Raw genomic sequence first — 20,000 nt, 5'->3', positions numbered from 1 at the left:
GCTGAAGCGGAACACTGTGAGCCGCTCGTTGAACTCTTAAAGTGACAGTAACCTTTTTAGTGTTTCTTATACAAATGAATGTAAACTCAATGTTATTACTTATAAATTATACACGTTATTTCAAACAGTGATAGCTCATATCATTATTATATATACAATTTCATGATATAATATTAATATCATGTAGAATTTTACTATTTTAAGATGATAATAATGATGACAAACTAATGATTAAAATATAAATATACACTTTCACACAGTTTTTCAGGACCGGTTCTGTTCAGTTCTGTTGTTTATTCTGCATCTGATCAGACTGAATGTAGCTCACTATTTCTGAAAACTTATTTGTGATCTTTTCTTATAGAGAAACTCTTATTATTTAAACTTTGAGCATTTATATTGTGTATTAAAGAACTTTATTTTGATGAGAAATTATAATGAGCATTAGCTCAAAATTATTTTATTTTTTTATCATTTTCTGTAATATTTTGTTATTTAAGTGTTATTATATTGAATCGAGATTATATTGAATTGTGAACCTCATATGGTATATATATCGAACTGAATCGTGAGATAATCATATCGTCACATCCCTAATGTTGACTATAAAATATAGAACTATTTAATAGAAATGTGTGTGGCTCTGAGGTGAGACAAATCTGATGTGAATATAGGATGACTGACGAGAGAAAGAACATGCAACAGGAATAAAGTGAATAGAGCAGCTGACTAAAGCGCCATCTACAGTCATGAGGAAATACAGCCACTGAAGTCTTGTGCTAATTGATCGTTAGCAGCATTAATCTGATTAAACATTCTTGAGCTGTGAGCTGTGAAAATGCCAATGAAATCCCCATTTATTTAAAAAAAAATGGGAAAAGTGTATCTGTAGGTACACTGTCATTTAAACATTGAGCAACACTGATTCAGAGAGTTCAGTAAGCATTGTCACATGCTTGTCCTTTGGTTGTTCACTTTAGACATCACTCTCTGTGTTTACATGAATACCTCACCAAGACGGGCATTCTGGCAGAATTTTGAAATGTGTTTGACCATTCAGGTGTTTATCCGCATCACCACAAGCGTTCTCGGAACACATGTTCAGCACATACACATAAGCCGATCGCACTCTGGATTACTATTAAGAATATGAACTTTGTAATATGTGGCACAGGCCTAGACAAGATCACAAATATAGCTGGTTATTTTTTCATTATTGATGTTTTAATCGGGCTATTTGTCCAGCCGAAATAAAAAACAAGCGTTAATGTCGAGCCCTAATTACAAATGTATTATAATAACTAATAACAACAGCCCTATTATTATTATACAAGTAATATTTCTCTAATAATTTCTTAATCTGTATGCGGCATTGCTATGGGATCTGGTTAAAAAAATACAGGAATATTCTGTGTGAAGTCGCATTAACAGAAGTCTGTGAACTCCAATATGGTAAAATGCTCTCATCTCCACATCTGTCCACAAAACAACCTGGTGTTATGAGGTTTTCGACTTGTAATTGTATAGTAACTTGTAGTGGCCAGTTAAAGTGAATTTAGAGCGCTGTAAATACAACTGAACACATCTGTTATTCTGTGTATGAGATGAGAGTCGAGGAGGAAGCACACACAGAATCACCTCACATGTGCTCAGAACAGAGCTCCGCAGAGCAACACGTGCAGTTTAATATTCATAAGGTCATATCTTGATTTTGATTTTATTTCAATGGATCGTTCAGCCCTACACAATGCAACAGAAAGACGTGTTTGCTTTTTATCTCACCACATTGAATTCAGACTGCAAGCTCAACTTGAGTATCATTCTCTTGCCGTGGTGCTGGAGATTCAGTAGCGGCGGAGCGGAAACACTGCTGTATACGATGCACGACCTCAATTTCTTTTTTTGCTATCATTAATTTTTTAGCACTGTGTTAAGTTTTAATTCTTAACTAAACAAATGACTGACACTTTTATCAATGGAGTAGGCAGGTCTTATTAATGGATAGTAATGTATCAAAATAAAGGCTAAATTCAATGAAATTATTTTGAATTCAAAAGTATTTTACAAAATCTGCTAAAGACAAAAATATAAATGGTGGGATAATTTGCACTTTACAGGAAAACTGACCAATAAATAAATAAAATAAAGCATGGGTTTAGGTTATATTCACTGGTTCAAAGACGTCATTGTGGATCAGATATAAATCCATAATGCATTGTGTTTAACAGAAGAAGGAACAACTGTAAGAAGATTTGTTTTGTATTTATGGAGTGCAGGGAGGTTAATAATACTGTTGTCACTTTAATTATTGAGCCAATATAAGGGATAATATCATGTCTGACTTTATGCAAACTAACACAAACAGATGGTAAAGAGACTGCTGATTACGTGAATAAATCTGCATATCATTATTGGAACATTTACTGAACCAATAGTTGAAATATAAACTATATTTATATTTATATTATTTTTATGCATTTGTCAGATGCTTTTATCCAAAGTGACTCAGTGCATTCAAGGTAAAAGTTTGTTTGTAGATTTAGTTGCTATGCAAACTAAATCTGTCATCTATACAGGCAGATAAGTCTGATCTTTAAATCAAGCAGGCTCACAGAATTAAAAACTTAATGACGTGTAACACGTTAAGGACAGATAATGATCGCAAGTGTACAATATCGCCTTTCCAAGTGTATTCTCCAAATATGCACAGTATAATACATCATAATAGGGATAGAAAAGAACAATAATTTACTTATTTTGCTTATATAGACGAGCGCAATTATGAACAATGAGGCAGAAATCCGAACGTAACCCTTAATTTAAAGTGCGTGTTTGTTTCCTCAGTCACACGCCCGCATCTGTTGCAAAAGTAATCTGAGATGGTCTCTGTAACACATTGGTATTATTATAGTCATTATAATTGATTAGTACATTCTGTAATCAACGCATTAAAGTTTTTGCATAATTTGATGCATTTTTACACCCCTCCATACTATTATTGAGCGTTAAAAAAAAGTGATTTAATTTGGGTGTGCAAGCATTAATTTTCAGTGGCATTTACACACCTTGGAACACCTGTATATGCCACTGCTCTGTCAGAGGGGCATCTCAGCAAAAGGGCAGGTGTCCGAGCCCCTAGAGACACTCCATCTGCACGTGCTGTACACACACAATAACAGCAAACAGTCTCACACAGAAGCAGAAAAAGAGAGAAAAGCAGCTCCTTTGTGAATTCCTATCACAGATCTGAGCTTCCTACTCATGTGTCGGTGACTGAACAGTGAAGCTCTTAGAAACGGTTTCCTGAAAGCTCTCATCACATGGTGGCCAGTTCTCCTGGAGAACACTGTAAAAAAATGCCACCTTTATTGGGCTCAAAATGTGTGACTTTGCCAGACCACACTGACCGATTCACCATTCTGTTTTGCATGTCATGTGAACCAGGAGGACGAGATGTCCAGAGTCTCTTTCAGGCTTGTAAAAAGCTGTTTTGTTCAAACTGAGGACAATGATGATGGGGATGCAAATGTCACCGTCTTGGCAAACATAGACCTTCCATTTCTTTGATATCAAGAAATTATTACTGAAAAGGTACGAAATGGTACAGTGACAGTATTAGATGGTAGCACCATATTCATGTATCATCATATTTACATGTTCCTACCAATGACAGATGTTCAAATGAGAATGCAATTACCGTGGTACCATGTTTGTTAGTGATTTCTTGTATAGATTCTTGTTGAATGATACCTGTACACCGGCTGCATCTCTCTAGCGATTCCAATGATGGCCTCAGGAGGGAAGCGGCTAAACTCTTGGAAGAGATCTCTGATGTTGCTCCTGAATTTGAGGTCCAGGTCCAACTGCACAATGCGTTTCAGTTCTAGAGAGCAAAAAGAAGAGATACGTACAGCAGATGAGTCTGAGGAGGCATTTTGATCGGGACATGGAGACTGAAGGTCAGGTTCACCCTCCTGAGCATCAACACTAGGGTATGTAATTAGCACCTGCCAACCACCAAATGCTGGTATTATATGCGCAGTGGCGGGTAATTTTGCTCATCTACCTGCCATTGTAGCAGGCGACCTTTAAAACTTCTTGGGAGTGACAAAAGACAAGAAATGTTGTTAGACGCAAAGACACACGTTTGAAGAAGCACAATTGACTATATTTTGACGAACAGATGAAAAAAAAGCTGTCGATGCGTGTCTCTGATTCGCTGTGTATTCAGAGGTTTATTGGTGTCTCATGGAACACATACATATGAAGTGTTCTCAATATTTGTTCTCTGTCAGTCATCTGGGAACAATTTGCAATCATCTGGGAATAGTGTTGTCTATGAGAACGCTGTATATGTTTTCAGACCAGCTCAGGATGCATCAACATTAGGACTACAACATGTGAATTGCCATGAGTCATAATTCAGAACAACCTCAGAAAAGGTTCTTGAACAAGAAGTTTCTCTTCTGTGCTTGTCTACTCTTTAGCCTCCATTTGAATGTTGCAAAATTATCATTATGATAATAATAATAGCCTGGTATTATATATAATCATGCCATGGTCCAAATCACTGAGATCACATTTTTTCCCCATTCTGATGGTTGATGTGAATATTAACTGAAGCTCCTGACCCATATCTGCATGATTTTATGCACTGCTGCCACACGATTGGCTGATTAGATAATCACATGGATGATTGTTGGTGCCAGATGGGCTGGTTTGAGTATTTCTGGGATTTTCACACACAACAGTCTCTAGAATTTACTCCGAATGGTGCAAAAAACAAAAAAAACATCCAGTGAGCGGCAGTTCTGTGGACGGAAACACCTTGTTGATGAGAGAGGTCAATTAGGTTAATCTCTAGGAGACTACTTCCTGAGTGGTATGATGGCTGTGTGGTCCCATGGTGTTTATACTTGTGTACTATTGTTTGTACAGATGAACGTGGTACCTTCAGGTGTTTGGAAATTGCTCCCAAGGATGAACCAGACTTGTGGAGGTCCACAGTTATTTTTCTGAGGTCTTGGCTGATTTCTTTTGATTTTCCCATGATGTCAAGCAAAGAGACACTGAGTTTGAAGGTAGGCCTTAAAATACATCCACAGGTACACCTCCAATTCAGTACACCTCCTATCAGAAGCTAATTGTCTAAAGGCTTGACATCATTTTCTGGAATTTTCCAAGCTGCTTAAAGGCACAGTTAACTTAGTGTATGTAAACTTCTGACCCACTGGAATTGTGATATAGTCAATTAAAAGTGAAACAATCTGTCTGTAAACAATTGCTGGAAAAATTACTCGTGTCATGCACAAAGCAGATGTCCTAAACGACTTGCCAAAACTAAAATGAGTTTTAACGACTTCAACCTAAGTGTATGTAAACTTCTAACTTCAACTGTATATTTGAAAAATCAAAGTGGCTGGTAAAATTGGGCATTCACCCACCACTGTGGCTGGTGGGCAAAAAGTTAATTTCATTCCTTGATCAACACGTATCCCAATGATAACACTTCTCAAATCTATTTTTTATTTGCTATTGTTTTCCTTACCACAGTAAAATACTGCATTAACTGTTGTTTTTTAAAAAGTTCCATTACCAACAACAGTAGCCTAAAACAATATCTAAAAAGCTAACACTATCCAACAGCCTACGTATTGTTAGTCATTTCAGAGGTGGCATGAGTCATTCCTCTTAGATTAAGGATAAGAAGACAAATATTGCATTGCCTTTAAAGAACTATTCAGAGTTCAATACAAGTTCATCTCAATCGACAGCTTTTGTGACAATGTTGATTATCAAAAAAATTCATTTCGACTCATCCCTTTAAAAAAGAAAAAAGCATACATCTGTGTTCCAGTGAGACACTTACAATGAAAGTAAATGGGGTCAATCTGTAAACATTAAAATACTCACTGTTTCAAAAGTATAGACACGAGACTAGGGATGTCATAAAATATCAATATATTGGGGCAGTGGTGGCTCAGCGGTAAAGGCTCTGGGTTACTGATCAGAAGGTCAGGGGTTCAAGCCCCAGCACTGCCAAGATGCCACTGTTGGGCCCTTGAGCAAGGCCCTTGACCCTATCTGCTCCAGGGGCGCTGTATCATGGCTGACCCTGCACTCTGACCCCAGCTTAGCTGGGATATGTGAAAAAAAAAATAATTTCACTGTATATGTGCAAATGTGTGATAAATAAATTATTATTATAATTATTATTGATCAACACATTATTTTATCAATATATTTTTTGAGGCATCGATATTTTAAAATTAGCCAACAATTGGATTAGAAGTCCAATTTGCATGCTTTCCAATTGTCTCAGTTGGCCATTTGTTTAACAGTCTGGCGTAATAGCGTTGGGAGACCACAAGAGGGCGATATAACATGTATATCACACTCACACACACACACAAACACACAAAAAAAAGACACACACACAACACACAGACAGGATGAGCTGCAGGAGATGGTAGTCCAAAGTTATGAACAAGGAGACGTTGATGAGTTTGCTGCAGGTTATTGAAACTGGTGTAACTGCACAAACTGAACGATTAGAAATGGCAACGTTTATTATACAATTTCTCTGTATGTACAGTAGCCTTTAATAGGTCTTTCATTCAAGCTGTCAAACCACATAAACATAATAATTGTAACTGAAAAGACAAAGACTATTGTGCAAAGAGCAGCCCTATTTAAATCTGAAAAAAAGAAAATCACGCTATTTATCAATAATCATTGGGAAAATCTTCAGATTTCCGATGCAGGAAAAGGCATTGATCCCAAGCCTACACAAGACATAAAGAATATGTGTGTTAACATGATTTTAAAGTGATAAAATCACTAACCTTTTCTGTGTAAATTTATATTCGATTTTGCAACTTTATGCGTAAACCCTAAAATGGCGATTTAAACAACTTTACAGCTCAAATAATACATGAGTTTTCAGAATCAGAATGAGCTTTATTGCCAAGTGTTCTCACGTACACAAGGAATTTTTTTGGGTGAGAGGACAAACAAGTGCACACAGAACATTACAGTGAGAGACAGAATACAAAACAAGGTAAGAGTATAAAAAGACACACAAATAATAGAACATATAACAGAATGGCATATGTACATGTGCAAGTGGTAATGTATGTGCAAGGTATGTATGTACAGTTATTGAATTAAATATGTGAATTTATATATGTACACGAGATATGTATTTACATTATTGCACTATGGGGGAGTCCTGCAGGCAGTTTAACTGTTCATGTGGAAAATGGCCTGAGGGTAAAAACTGTTCTTGTGCCTGGATGTCCTGGCGCTCGGTGCTCTGTAGCACCGGCCATAGGGCAACAGTTCAAAGAGGGAGTGGGCAGGGTGTGTGGGGTCCAGAGTGATTCTACCTGCACGTTTCCTCACTCTGGAGACGTGCAGGTCTTGGAGGGTGGATGGGGGGGCACCAATAATCCTCTCAGCAGTCCTTACTGTCCGTTGTAGTTTCTCCTGAAGTCCAATATCATCTCCACTGTTTTGAGCGTATTCAGCTCAAGGTTGTTGTGACTGCACCAGACAGTAAGCTGTTCAAGCTCCCATCTGTATGCAGACTCATCACCAACGCGGATGAGGCCGATGACCATGGTGTCATCTGCAAACTTCAGGAGCTTGACAGAGGGGTCCTTTGCAGTGCAGTCATTCATGTACAGGGAGAAGAGCAGTGGAGAGAGTACGCATCCCTGAGGAGCACCAGTGCTAATAGTGAGGGTCCCGGATGTGAGTTTCACCAGTCTCACTAGCTTCTGCCTATCTGTCAGTAAACCGTTGATCCACTGACAGATTGTGATTGGCACGGGGATCTGGGTCAGTTTGGTTGAGAGAAGATCAGGCATGATGGTATTGAAGGCTGAAATGAAGTCCACAAATATGATCATTGCATAAGTCCCAGGTCTGTCGAGGTGTTGCAGGTTATAATGCAGTCCCATGTTGACAGCATCATCCACAGACCTGTTTGCTCAGTAAGCAACTGAAAACTGAAGGTGGTCCAACAGCGGTCCAGTGATGTCCTTCAGGTAGGCCAAAACCAGTCTCTCAAACGACTTCATGACCACAAATGTGAAAGTGACAGGTCTGAAGTCATTAAGTGATTTTGGATTTTTTGGGGACTGGAATGATAGTGGAGCGTTTGAAGCAGCAGGGAACTTCACACTGCTCCAGTGATCTATTGAAGATCTGTGTGAAGGTCAGCGCAGACTTTCAGACAGTCAAGTGAAACATCGTGTGGGCCTGAAGCTTTCCTAGTCTTTTGTTTCCGAAAGACCCGGCACACATCCTCCTCACAGATCATAAGTGCAGATTGAGAAGCAGGAGGGGGGATGAGGGGGGCTTCTTTTAGCCACTCTGAAAAGATGAAAAACCAGTTTTCAGCCAACAATCCTGCATCTGTGTGGAAAGGCCTGAAAAAGATCACCAAGTAGTGTCTTGACACCACCCCCACACTCTGTAGAGAACCAACAAATGGCTGATGAACTGAATGTGTTTTACTGCAGGTTTGAAAAGCCTAGTCTCACACCCCAGAAGAATTAACAGAAGAATTAATGTGTGCTTTTATAAAATTAAAAGCTTCACATTTCTGCCTTTAAACCCTCCAAAAATTGACCCCATTCACTTCCATTGTAAGTGTCTCACTGTAACATAGATTTGTGAGGGACGAATCGAAATTATTTTTCTGATAATCAATATTATGCCACAAATGCTGTCGATTGAGCTTAACTTGTATTGAGCCCGGAATATTCCTTTTTTATTCTGCCAATGGAGTATCAACCCTGTAAAAAGGTAACAGATGGACAAAAATCATTATCAAAGTCATTATACCAACATGATCAAGTTCTTGAGCCCCATCACTGCAAACAGTCCCATGAATACAGACTGAACAAAAAAATGATGGAACATGTTCATCCAGAGGGATTTTCTCACATCAGATGGAGCCCGCTCAATCGCAACAAAGCCCTCAATACAACATTCTGGGTGCTCTATTGTGGATCAGAGGCAGTGCAAACAATGAGAAAACACAGGGTGCTTGACATAATGAGAACAATGAAAAGTGAGCGGCTGCATTGAGCCGTTTGGTCACTCTGGCATTTCACTCCGACATCTTTCCAAACAAGCTCCGGAAACTGTGTGAATGGATACAAATGATCTCAGTGCTCCTCTCTGAATCCATGATGAATTATAATAGGGGAAACCTGCTGATCATCTACATACCGTACCTAGAACTATATCACATTTCTGAAATCCAATCATGCACAATCACTCAATTGTTTATCAGCACAAGACAAAACTGTTTAATATGTAAAAATACTTTCTCTGTCCCAGTTTAATGTGCAGAGATAACTGTTAAAGAATCCATTCTTAGGTTGATTTCCCTGAATAAGTGTAAAAATTGTTTCTCTGTGGAGCTTTTCAAATGTTGTTTGAATGTGTCAACATTTGCAGTTTGGAATCTAGAGATGCACAATATATTGGTGAACAAGACTGGATTTCCCGAAGCACTAAGTAGAACATTAGTAGCACTTCAGTAGTACTTCATCTTTAAGGCACATTTCCCTAAAGCAGGCCTATTCAACCGGTGGCCCGCGGGACAAATCCGGCCCATTTGAAATTTCCAGTGGCCCGCTGAGGATGTCAGCTGTTTTAGGGACTGTTCACACCGAACGCGTCTTGTGTCTGTTCACACTGTTTTCAATTGTTCTCCAACTTTCAAATGCCAACTTGCGATAGACGGACGTCACGCCACGTCCTGATGTTTTTACAGTGTATTGTGCAGGAGCACCGTGTTTTTAGATGCTTTTAAAGGTTGCGCTACAAATAATCATTATCCGTCATTTTGATGGAAGGGGAAGATTAAAGAACTAAAATCATTGAAGACTGACAAACGTGAGTTCAGAGCAACAGAAAAGTTCTATTCATTAATTTGGTCAAACAATGTGAAAAGTCTGGGGGCTTGGGTAGCTTGGGTAGCGAGTATTGACGCTGACTACCACCCCTGGAGCAAGTTCGAATCCAGGGTGGGCTGAGTGACTCCAGCCAGGTCTCCTAAGCAGCCAAATTGGCCCGGTTGCTAGGGAGGGTAGAGTCACATGGGGTAACCTCCTCATGGTTGCTATAATGTCGTTCTCACTCTCGGTGGGGCACGTGGTGAGTTGTGCGTGGATGCCTCGGAGAATAGCGTGAAGTCTCCACACACGCTAGGTGTCCACGGTAATGTGCTCAACAAGCCACGTGATAAAAACAAACAGAGATTTCTTTTGGCCATAATATTGTTTATCAGCCATGACTTTAAAAATATATTGCTATCGGTATCATTGAATGCCCATTTCAAATTTACAGTATAACGACTATCGAACATTATATGTGGAATTCAGTTTGGTGCCGCATATGCTGCAGAAATTATAGCTTTAACTGTGATTACAGAAATGATAGTTTAAACAATCTATAAAAATAAAAAGCATGTGTCACAGAAGTGCAGATCTAAAGAGGCACTATGACTTTGTGCAGATGAGCCACAGAGTTGCTCTAACAGGACAAAATGTGCATTTGAAGCACTGATTCATCTCACTGAGCCTCTGCAGCCTGCAGCTATAAAGGCTTTCAAGAAACAGGGGTCAACATGAAGTTCACCAGTTCCATCACACACAACACAGAACTGAGTCATATTGAACACCCCCAGCACATTTTTAAGCTAAGTGAACATACAGCTGCACAGGTCATCTAAAACAACCAAAGACTGAAAGCTTGACACACTTTTAAAACATAGGCTGTGTTATACAGATCTAGGACTTTCAGACCAGTACAACCAAAAATTTTAATTGTGTCTTTATTTACACATCCTCACGTCATTCCAAACCTGTATGACTACTGTGGAACACACAAAAATAAATCTTGAAGAATGTACTGTTCACTCTTCTATGTAATAACAATCGATGCAAAAGTCTCAAAGATTGTCCATACGACACGTGCATTATATTCCAAATGTTCTGATGCCGTACGATAGCTTTGTGTGAGAAAAACATGAAGGGGTGTACCTGGTCTGCAACAATGATTAGGTAGGTGGCACATGTCAAATTGATGCCCACATGAATGGCCGGACCCAGAGTTTCCCAGCAGAACATTGTCCAGAGCATCACACTTCCTCCACCGGCTTGACATCTTCCCACAGTGCATCCTGGTGACATCACTTCCCCAGGTAAATGGTGCACACGTGATGTAAAAGAAAACGGGACTCAATGGACCAGGCGACCTTCTTCCACTGCTCCATGGTCCAGTTCTGATGCTTGCGTGCCCATTGTAGGCGCTTTGGACGGTGGACAGGGGTCATCATGGGCACTCTGACCGGTCTGTGGCTACACAGCCCCATACACAACAGGGTGTGATGCACCGTGTGTTGTGACACATTCCTCCCGTAACCATCATTAAAATTTTCTGTGACTTGTGCCACAGTAGACCTTCTGTCGGTTCGGACCAGACAGGATAGCCACCCTGTCGCCGGTTTGTGGTTTGTCCCTCCTCAGACCACTGTCGGTAGGTACTCACCACTGCTGACCGGAAGCACCCCACAAGCCTAGTCATCAGGCCATAACAATTTGTCCCTTGTCAAAGTCACTCTGGTCTTTACTCCTGCCCACATTGACTACAAGAACTGATTGTTCACTTACCATCTAATCTACCCAGACCTTCACATGTGGCCTTGTTAGAAGATGATCAACGTTATTCGCTTCACATGTGAGTGGTCATAATGTTTTGGCTTATCTGTTTATGCAGCAATAAATCAAAGAAATCAAACACAACATGAGTAAACTTCTAAAAATCTACCTCAGATGTTCGAGTCTAGCCATTAGACAAACTTCAGATTGGAACGTGCAAATACAGTTCACCACCAGACACAACAAAAACAATTCCTTAAAATGATCTCAGACATCATGCCACTCCAAGTGCTAAAGGACTTGTTGACAAATCCACTGCTCCAGAGACAAGTTGAGAGACTTTTAAAACATGAGCTTTGCTGTTCCACAGTCCTCGTGAGCTGCCAAACACATGGCACCACTACACAAAACAACAGCAGATTCATGGCCACTTCAAACAAGGGCCAATTTTTTCCACAGATAATGCTGTCACTCTGACTAAACAGTTTATATCACTGTACACATCCAGGAGCCATTTTCACTTTAACAAACAGCCAATTCCCTCATAGTAACCTGACAGAACATAAAACTAGAATGTTTATTTTTAAAATGATCGTTTTACTGCTAATGTTTAGAAAGAACAGATGATCCATCATTATGAACATTTGCTTGTTAACAGCAAAGAAATTCTCATTTTCTCAATGGGCCAATGGTCTTCCATGGATCATGGTCCAATCTGAGACGGATGGTTTCAGTCTCTTCCACAAGAATCACTCATTCAGCCTCTCAGCTGGCCTGTATCGACCGCCCTGACAGGAGAGAGTCGATGAGCGGAACAAGCCTGGCGGGAGAGACGAGGGGAGCGTCGTGCGAGCAGACAGACATACAACGGACGCACATGGAAATGCTGGTAATCAGAAGAGGATTCAATGAGGTTGATTTAAGAGGCCAGTCAGTAGGACACGACTGAATTAAACAACACTGTCAAGTTTGAAAAAGAAAAAGACAATAAAGTAGAAGATGTAGAAAAGACAACAACAACAAAGATGACAGAAAAAAAAAGGAAAATGATGATGAAAGATGATGACAAAGGTGGCAGAACAAAAACAACAGCTCCACCATTATATGACTGTCCTAAAATCAATTCAATGTTTTCATAGAAAACATGTAAAATGATTGCAAGAACAATTGTGGGCCTATTTCAGATCTTTACAATGAGCAACACATGTTTGTAATGCTGGATAAATAAAAGAAACAGCAGGAGAGGATGTAACTGTAAAATAGCCTTGAATTAACCAAGCGAGTGTTCATTTACAATTATTTCAACAAGATTAGAACATTAGTGGATCAACTTTGTTGTTTTGAAATAGCCTGGTCTGAAAGTTTAAGACAGATTGACAGAGAGACAGACAGACAGAGACATACAGACAGACAGATAGATATAATGATCGATAGATCGCTAGATAGAGCAACAGACAGACAGTTGCTAGGGTGTTCTGGGTGGTCGCTAGGGCATTGCTAGGTGGTTGCTAGGCGTTTCTAGTATGTTTTAATTCATAGCTAAGTGTTTATAGCATGTATTAGCATTTAGCTAGGTGTTGCTATCATGTTTTAACATGATGCTAGCATGTTGCTAGCATGTTTTAACACTTAGCTAGCCATTGCTGGCATGTTTTAACATGTTGTTAGCATGTTTGAACACTTAGCTAGCCATTGCTAACATGTTTTATCATGTTGCTGGCATGTTTTTAACATGTTTTAACACTTAGCTAGCCATTGCTAGCATGTTTTAGCATGTTGCTAGCATGATGTTAGCATGTTTTAGCACTTAACTAGGTGTTAATAGCATGTATTAGCATTTAGCTAGGTATTGCTAGTATGTTTTAGCATGATGCTAGCATGTTGCTTGCATGTATTAGCATTTAGCTAGGAACAAAACTTCTGTGCATGTGAATAGCATCAGTCATTGCCTTCTGAATAAGCGAGAAAGGCTGAGAAAGCCACTGCGAACATGGTACCAAAGTCCGTAATTGACATCTTTGCTTTGTTGAGATATCTAAAAATATGCCAGAAAAGCTTTCTTCTTATGTGATTCACTCTACTCAGCAAACGAAGAATTAGAAACAGCATCTAATATACCCTTTCTGACATAACCATATATTTGCCTCATGTCAATTCCTCCTCTAATATAATCACAGACAACTCTGGATGCAACTACAAAATAAAGACAGGTGGGTGAGAGTTGTCCCTTGTTGTCCTTAAAGGAGTTTACAGATGTGGAATGGAAATGAAATAATAGGGACTTTAAGCAACAGCTGTGGACTGGACGCAACACAAATATCACGACGCAATAATGACGGCGGAACAGAGCATTTAATCATTCAAGAAAAAAAGGTAGACTATTAAAAACAGCAAGAGAAGGGATGCTTGCAATGTTAAGAAGAAGAGTTTAACATTACTTTCCTAATCTGTCACGTACTATTCAACTGTTACTATGGCAAAGAAATGCGTTAGAAATGTCGGTTTAGACGTCAGTAGTGAAGTCGCTCACACGCGCCGTATAGCCGCACCTGCTGCTTAAAGTCCCTATTAAGAGTGACACAATGTTCTTATTTGCTGTATGTGATGCCATTAAAGAACATATGTGCCCTGCAGAATATTCAGTGTGAGCCTCCATACCCTTAATAATGTGTTTTCATTGCTTTGTATAAATTAGTTTCCCGCGACTTGTATCATAAACATCCATAAGCACCACTGCTCTGCGCATGAGCGCAAGGTATTTGAGAAAGTTTTCAGACTCAAATGTTTACTTGGCTAATATTTGTCTTTTAAATAGATTATTTTAGCTCTACACCAACCCCTTCAATCGGATCATTTTTGTGTTTTCATGAAGGCTTTTCAATCCGATTGAGCTATCAGTCGGATTATAAACAGATTATTTGGTTGCATGTAAATAGTGGAACACAGATTTGTGCTTTTTTTTAAAGAAAATGAGGGACGAGTCGAAATAAGTGTTTGTGGTAATCATCATTATAACACAAATGCTGTTGATTGAGATTAACTCATATTAAACCCAGAATATTCCTTTAAGACAACCCACCACATGAAGCTGATCAGAGTGTGAGCTCATTTTACATCAGATTTAACTGATGTTTACTACCGTCATCAAACTGTCTCCTATAGATTTGTTAGCTGGCACATCAAATGATGCCTGAATGCTCTTTAGCCCGGATGTGAGAAAGTCTGACTGGAGGCACAGAGGATGATCGACCGCCCATGCCCCCTCCTCTGTGCCCAGCGCTGTGCCATGTGCCAGTTCAGCATCTGTGAGTAAGTCTGTACATATATTTGAAACCATCTGTGGCCTCGTATCCAAATGTTTTCACAGACGGACTGATTGAGGGCCGCTTGCAGGATGGCTGAATGTACTGACCTTTACAACACACACTTACAGGAAGTGTGCAAGGGAAGTATGCATGAATGTGTTTTCTGCAGCTGTTGGAACACATGATCATTAGAACAATGTGCGTGAGTCTTCATTGAAATCAGGAGAATACTTACTACTGTAACTTACATTCACTGCACTGAATCACACCTTTATTAAAGAGCTCAGAAGTAAAACAACGGATTCATTCACCAGATAATATAATGTGTTAAACTGTGTCAAGCGGCACCAAATGAAACTGCAAAAACAAGCCCACAGAGGTCATGAACTTTTATATCTCAAAGTAACTCAAGAAAAAGTGGACTTGTTGAGATCACAGAAACAATCTGTCGCTTTTGTATGTTTGGAAGCCAATATGTTTGCTATCCCGTTTGGTGCTGTTTACATCACGCAAATGACACATATAATCTTTAAAGGGACAGTTCACCCAAAAACGAAAATTCTCTCATCATTTATTCACACTCATGTCATCCCAGATGTGTGTGACTTTCTTTCTTCTGCAGAACACAAATGAAGATTTTTAGAAGAATATTTCAGCTCTGTAGGTCCATATAATGCAAGTGAATTCTGACCAGAACTTTGAAGCTCAAAAAGCACATAAATGCAGCATAAAAGTAATCCATAAGACTCCAGTGGTTTAATCCATGTCTTCAGAAGTGATATGATAGGTGTGTGTGTAAGAAACAGATCAACAGATCAGTCCTGTTTTACTATAAATTTTCCTCCCTGCCCAGTAAGTGATGATATGCACGAACAATGCAAATCGCCCAAAACAAAATAAGAAAGTGAAAATGGAGATTTATAGTAAAAAAGGACTTAAATATTGATCTGTTTCTCACACACACCTATCATATCACTTCTGAAGACATGGATTAAACCACTGGAGTCTTATGGATTACTTTTATACTGCCTTTTGGAGCTTCAAAGTTCTGGTCACCATTCACTTGTATTGTATGGACCTACAGAGCTGAAATATTCTTCTAAAAATCTTCATTTGTGTTCAGCAGAAGAAAGAAAGTCACACATATCTGGGATGGCATGAGGGTGATGAGATCACAGTTTTGAATTGCAATACACTAAACATATAATGTGTGTTGTGAACCAGATATTACTATAATATTGTATCAACAGATTACTGGTCATTCCCTTGAGTTTACCTGCGGGCATGATGCGATGCAGTGCCACAGACAGGAAGAAGATGGCGTCGCTGTAGTATGCGCCAGAGCCCGCACTGAAGTGTTTCTGCATGGCCTCCACGATGGGGAATAACTTCTCCGTGAGAGCGTCCACATTGTGGAACACGACCTGGAACAGACAACAGGTACATGTGTGTTAAACAAGCACACCTTTCCCTGACCCGAGTGACATTGAGCTGACATGTTTGTGCACAAGAGTGATTCACTGCGTACACTTCAGATGGAGGTCTCGTTCTCAGGTGTTCAGTGAACCACGACATTTACTGCTGCCTGCACGGAAAAACACACAATGCTGCCGTGTTTCTGCTCTGGCGTCAATCATATCATGTGTTTCTCTGTCTAGGTTACACAAAGAGGATTGGGTGCTCAGTCATCACAGGATTTCCCATGAAGGTTTTGATTCCAGGAGTCATATATGTTTCTGCCACAGGATTACAGTCCACCATCAGCCCGTCAGAACATAAGTGCCAGTTCAGGAGAAACTTTGATTTAGGATCAAGGAATACAGTCAGTACTGTAACAAAGCGCAATCTTTCTTAATGTTGGACTCAATTGTGTGTCAAGGAAATATGCACTGAAACTTTCCCCCACACTCAATCATTATAACAACAATTTACATATCAAGGAATTATTTAGGATGAATGTGTTAGATCATATTTCAGCACCATCTCCTGCTGCTGCTATCACTGAATATGGGTCAACACCATCAGATATTAAAAGACATTAGGCAAATGAGCTAAAAAATACCAAACAATTTCTTTACCATTTGTGTGATGGAGAGAAAGTGTCATGGTCGAGACAGAAAATACAAGCAATTTTATTAATTTTATTAAAATGGTAAAACACATATCTCACCAGAGCCTGTGTGACCTTGTTGACCTCAATGCACAGCAGGTGAAATATGGAAAGAGGAACTCCAGAATGAAAGCTGACTTTCATTTTTATTATGTTTTTATAAACATCAGACAGTGCTGACAATAAGTATATTTTTAAAATCCTCCTCTTTCTTCCGTCAAAACATAGTAGAAGTGTTTGTTTAAAAGATGTACTATATATATATATATGCTTTTAATGTTTTGATGTACAGTATATGAAGTGTTAAGAACATTTGTACAGTCATGTCTGATTAATTTCAGTGGTAATGCTGCTATTTATTAGCTATCTGGTAAAGTTGTGTCCCATGTAAGAAGAATCAAGGAAAACACTTTAAAGACTTCATCATTGAGCTTGACAAATACAGAAATATTTTGCATCCTGTGCAAATCAAAATGCCTTTTGCATCTTCTATTTTTATCCTATTTAAGACTAGACAAGCATTAAAATATCTGCTGAAAAAATATTGAGATAGGAGCAACCTGTTGAATATTTTTTGGACTCTTTCGTGAGCACTCGACCATACACTCAAATTAATAATTAAAAACATTCTTGCACTCTAATCTCTGTCTTGGATATACTTTTCTGATGCAATTAAAACTTTGTAATGCAGCACATTTTGTGTTACTATCTCCTTAAAGCTACACTATGTACGATTTGGTTAAAAATGAACAAATTGCCAGTATTGATTAAGTACATAAACAGTCAGTGTTCAAAATAATGTTCTTACTTTACCTCGATTCACTGCGATAAGCCAATATAATGATTTGTATTTTGAACTGTCGGGTTGGATTTGATGTGAAATCGCTGGCTTGTGTCGTTCATCCTTGCGTCATGACGTCATGTCCGTAAACACAGAAAAGAAGAACCGTGGGTCTCGTGTTCCGGCTGGAGAACGTTGAGTTCAGTCACACTCACACAGTTCAGGACATCATCACTGCAGTACAGATGTTTATCTGTTTATCTGTTTGGTCAAGTTGTTTACCTGTTATAATGCTTGGATATGTTTTCTGGTAGGGTTGTTGAAGCTAATATTGCTTGTAATTAGGGCTGAAACTAATGATTATTTTGATAATCGACCAATCTAATGATTATCAGACTATTCTGCGATTATTGCAACGATTAATCGTTATCTCTTAAACGATTATTCAGCTTGTGCCCCAAATTAAAAGGTTGTATTAAACCTGATTACTAAGAATAACGAGGACAAAATCATTTTTTTTTAAATACCTCTAAATGACATTCACTGAATTAAAGGAAAAAAATACTTTTAAGTTTAATTCAGTAAAATATTCACTGCAAAAGATCCTCTTGTTATCAAGTGTTTTTGTCTCGTTTTCCATTTAAAATTGTCTAAACATCCTTAAAACAAGATACATTTACTTGAGAAGCAACATATAAGATATTTAGACTTGCTTTAAGAGAATGTATCTTATTTATAAGTGTATTTTGTATATAAGTGTATTTTTTCACTTGGTTATACTTCTGCGAGTGCAGTAAAGACAAAATATACTTCTATTCAAGATCTATTCTCTAAAAGCAAGTCTAAATATCTTATATACTGCTTCTCAGGTCAATGCATCTTTTAAAGGACTTTTAGATATTTTAAAATATTTGTATTTTTAATATTATATTCAACATTCTCAGATAACAATTTTTTCTTCTGCAGTATATCTGCTAAAGTAAATGTACATTGTTTTAAGGAGTTTTAGATATTTATATTAGAAAACAAGCTAAAACAAAAACAAATCAAAAGTGTATTTTGTTGCCGTGTATAAGGATGGGGTGTTTCCTTTAAAGACGCTCGACACGCAAGTTTTGTTTAAGTGGAGCGGCAGCTCCGGCTCCGCTGTATTCCACAATGAGAGTGTTTCTGTATTTACTTATTTGGTATTTTTGCATTATAATTCTCTCATACTTTGTGATCTTCATCAGCTGAAGCTGTTTGGAAAGTTTACAGTGCATCTATGATCTGTGTAATTCTTCCTCTCCTCAGTCAGTCGTGAACTGCGTCATCATTCGAGTTTAATGTGATCTCATGTATCAACGGAGGCTGTACAATATAATATAACAATAATAAAGTATTCTAACTCATATCAGACATATAAACCACTTTTACCTCTTGACATGTGTAGTACAATACAAACATTAAGAGTAGATTAAACACTTGAATAATCATATTAAATTATACTGATATTGATTAAGGTGATTGAGTCCCCTGTTCTCTGTGTAAAAGCACTTTGAGTGTAGTGGCAGAAAAGCACTATAAGTGTAAAATTCATTCTTTTAAAATATGTCAATAAGAGTGGTTTATCTTCATCAAAGCCAGTAATATTTCATTTTTAAATGTTAAATTGTATAACATAATATCAACATTAAAACAGCACATTATGACTCCGGCTCTGAATATCTTCCAGTCATGATCACACACAGGTGATGTCCAGGTAACCTCAAATCATGAGATTCATCTGTGCAGAAGAGCAGTGCCGAAACACGACTCACGTAAAGTGTTCTAACGCAAATTCATTTCCATTTTAACTTTCAACCACAGATGTCGCTAGAGAGCACAAAGTTACATACTGCAGCTTTAATGCTAACTAGCATTAAATTACGACATCAATTATTGGCAAGATTTTAGAAAGGCTGCATCACCTACAGTAGCCTAAAACAATGACTAAATAGCTATTTGGCTGTTGGTTAACAAATCAAACTTATATTAACAATAACTAATAGTCTGCACGCCCTAGGTGATGTCAGCTGAAAAGAAAAGTTGTTGAAATCGATTTTTTTGGAATGCATCTCAGTGTGAACGTCTGATCGATTTTC

General features: G+C 38.5%; 1 protein-coding gene across 3 annotated transcripts in view; it reads right to left on the bottom strand.

Annotated features, from left to right (window-relative positions):
• Nucleotides 1-20,000, bottom strand: part of LOC127425914 (xyloside xylosyltransferase 1-like) — a 54,027-nt gene that overhangs the window by 25,092 nt on the left and 8,935 nt on the right. For all 3 annotated transcript variants that reach the window (XM_051672231.1, XM_051672230.1, XM_051672232.1), the window contains 2 exons: nucleotides 16,263-16,410; nucleotides 3,751-3,883 (listed from right to left, as the gene is read on the bottom strand). In XM_051672231.1, coding sequence (XP_051528191.1) covers nucleotides 3,751-3,883; nucleotides 16,263-16,410 — 281 coding nt within the window. The remainder of the gene's footprint in view (nucleotides 1-3,750; nucleotides 3,884-16,262; nucleotides 16,411-20,000) is intronic.

This window comes from Myxocyprinus asiaticus, chromosome 35 (assembly GCF_019703515.2).
Source record: "Myxocyprinus asiaticus isolate MX2 ecotype Aquarium Trade chromosome 35, UBuf_Myxa_2, whole genome shotgun sequence".
Classification (NCBI taxonomy): domain Eukaryota; kingdom Metazoa; phylum Chordata; class Actinopteri; order Cypriniformes; family Catostomidae; genus Myxocyprinus; species Myxocyprinus asiaticus.
The sequence above is the reverse complement of the archived record's forward strand: the minus strand, read 5'-3'. Positions and strand labels throughout refer to the sequence as shown.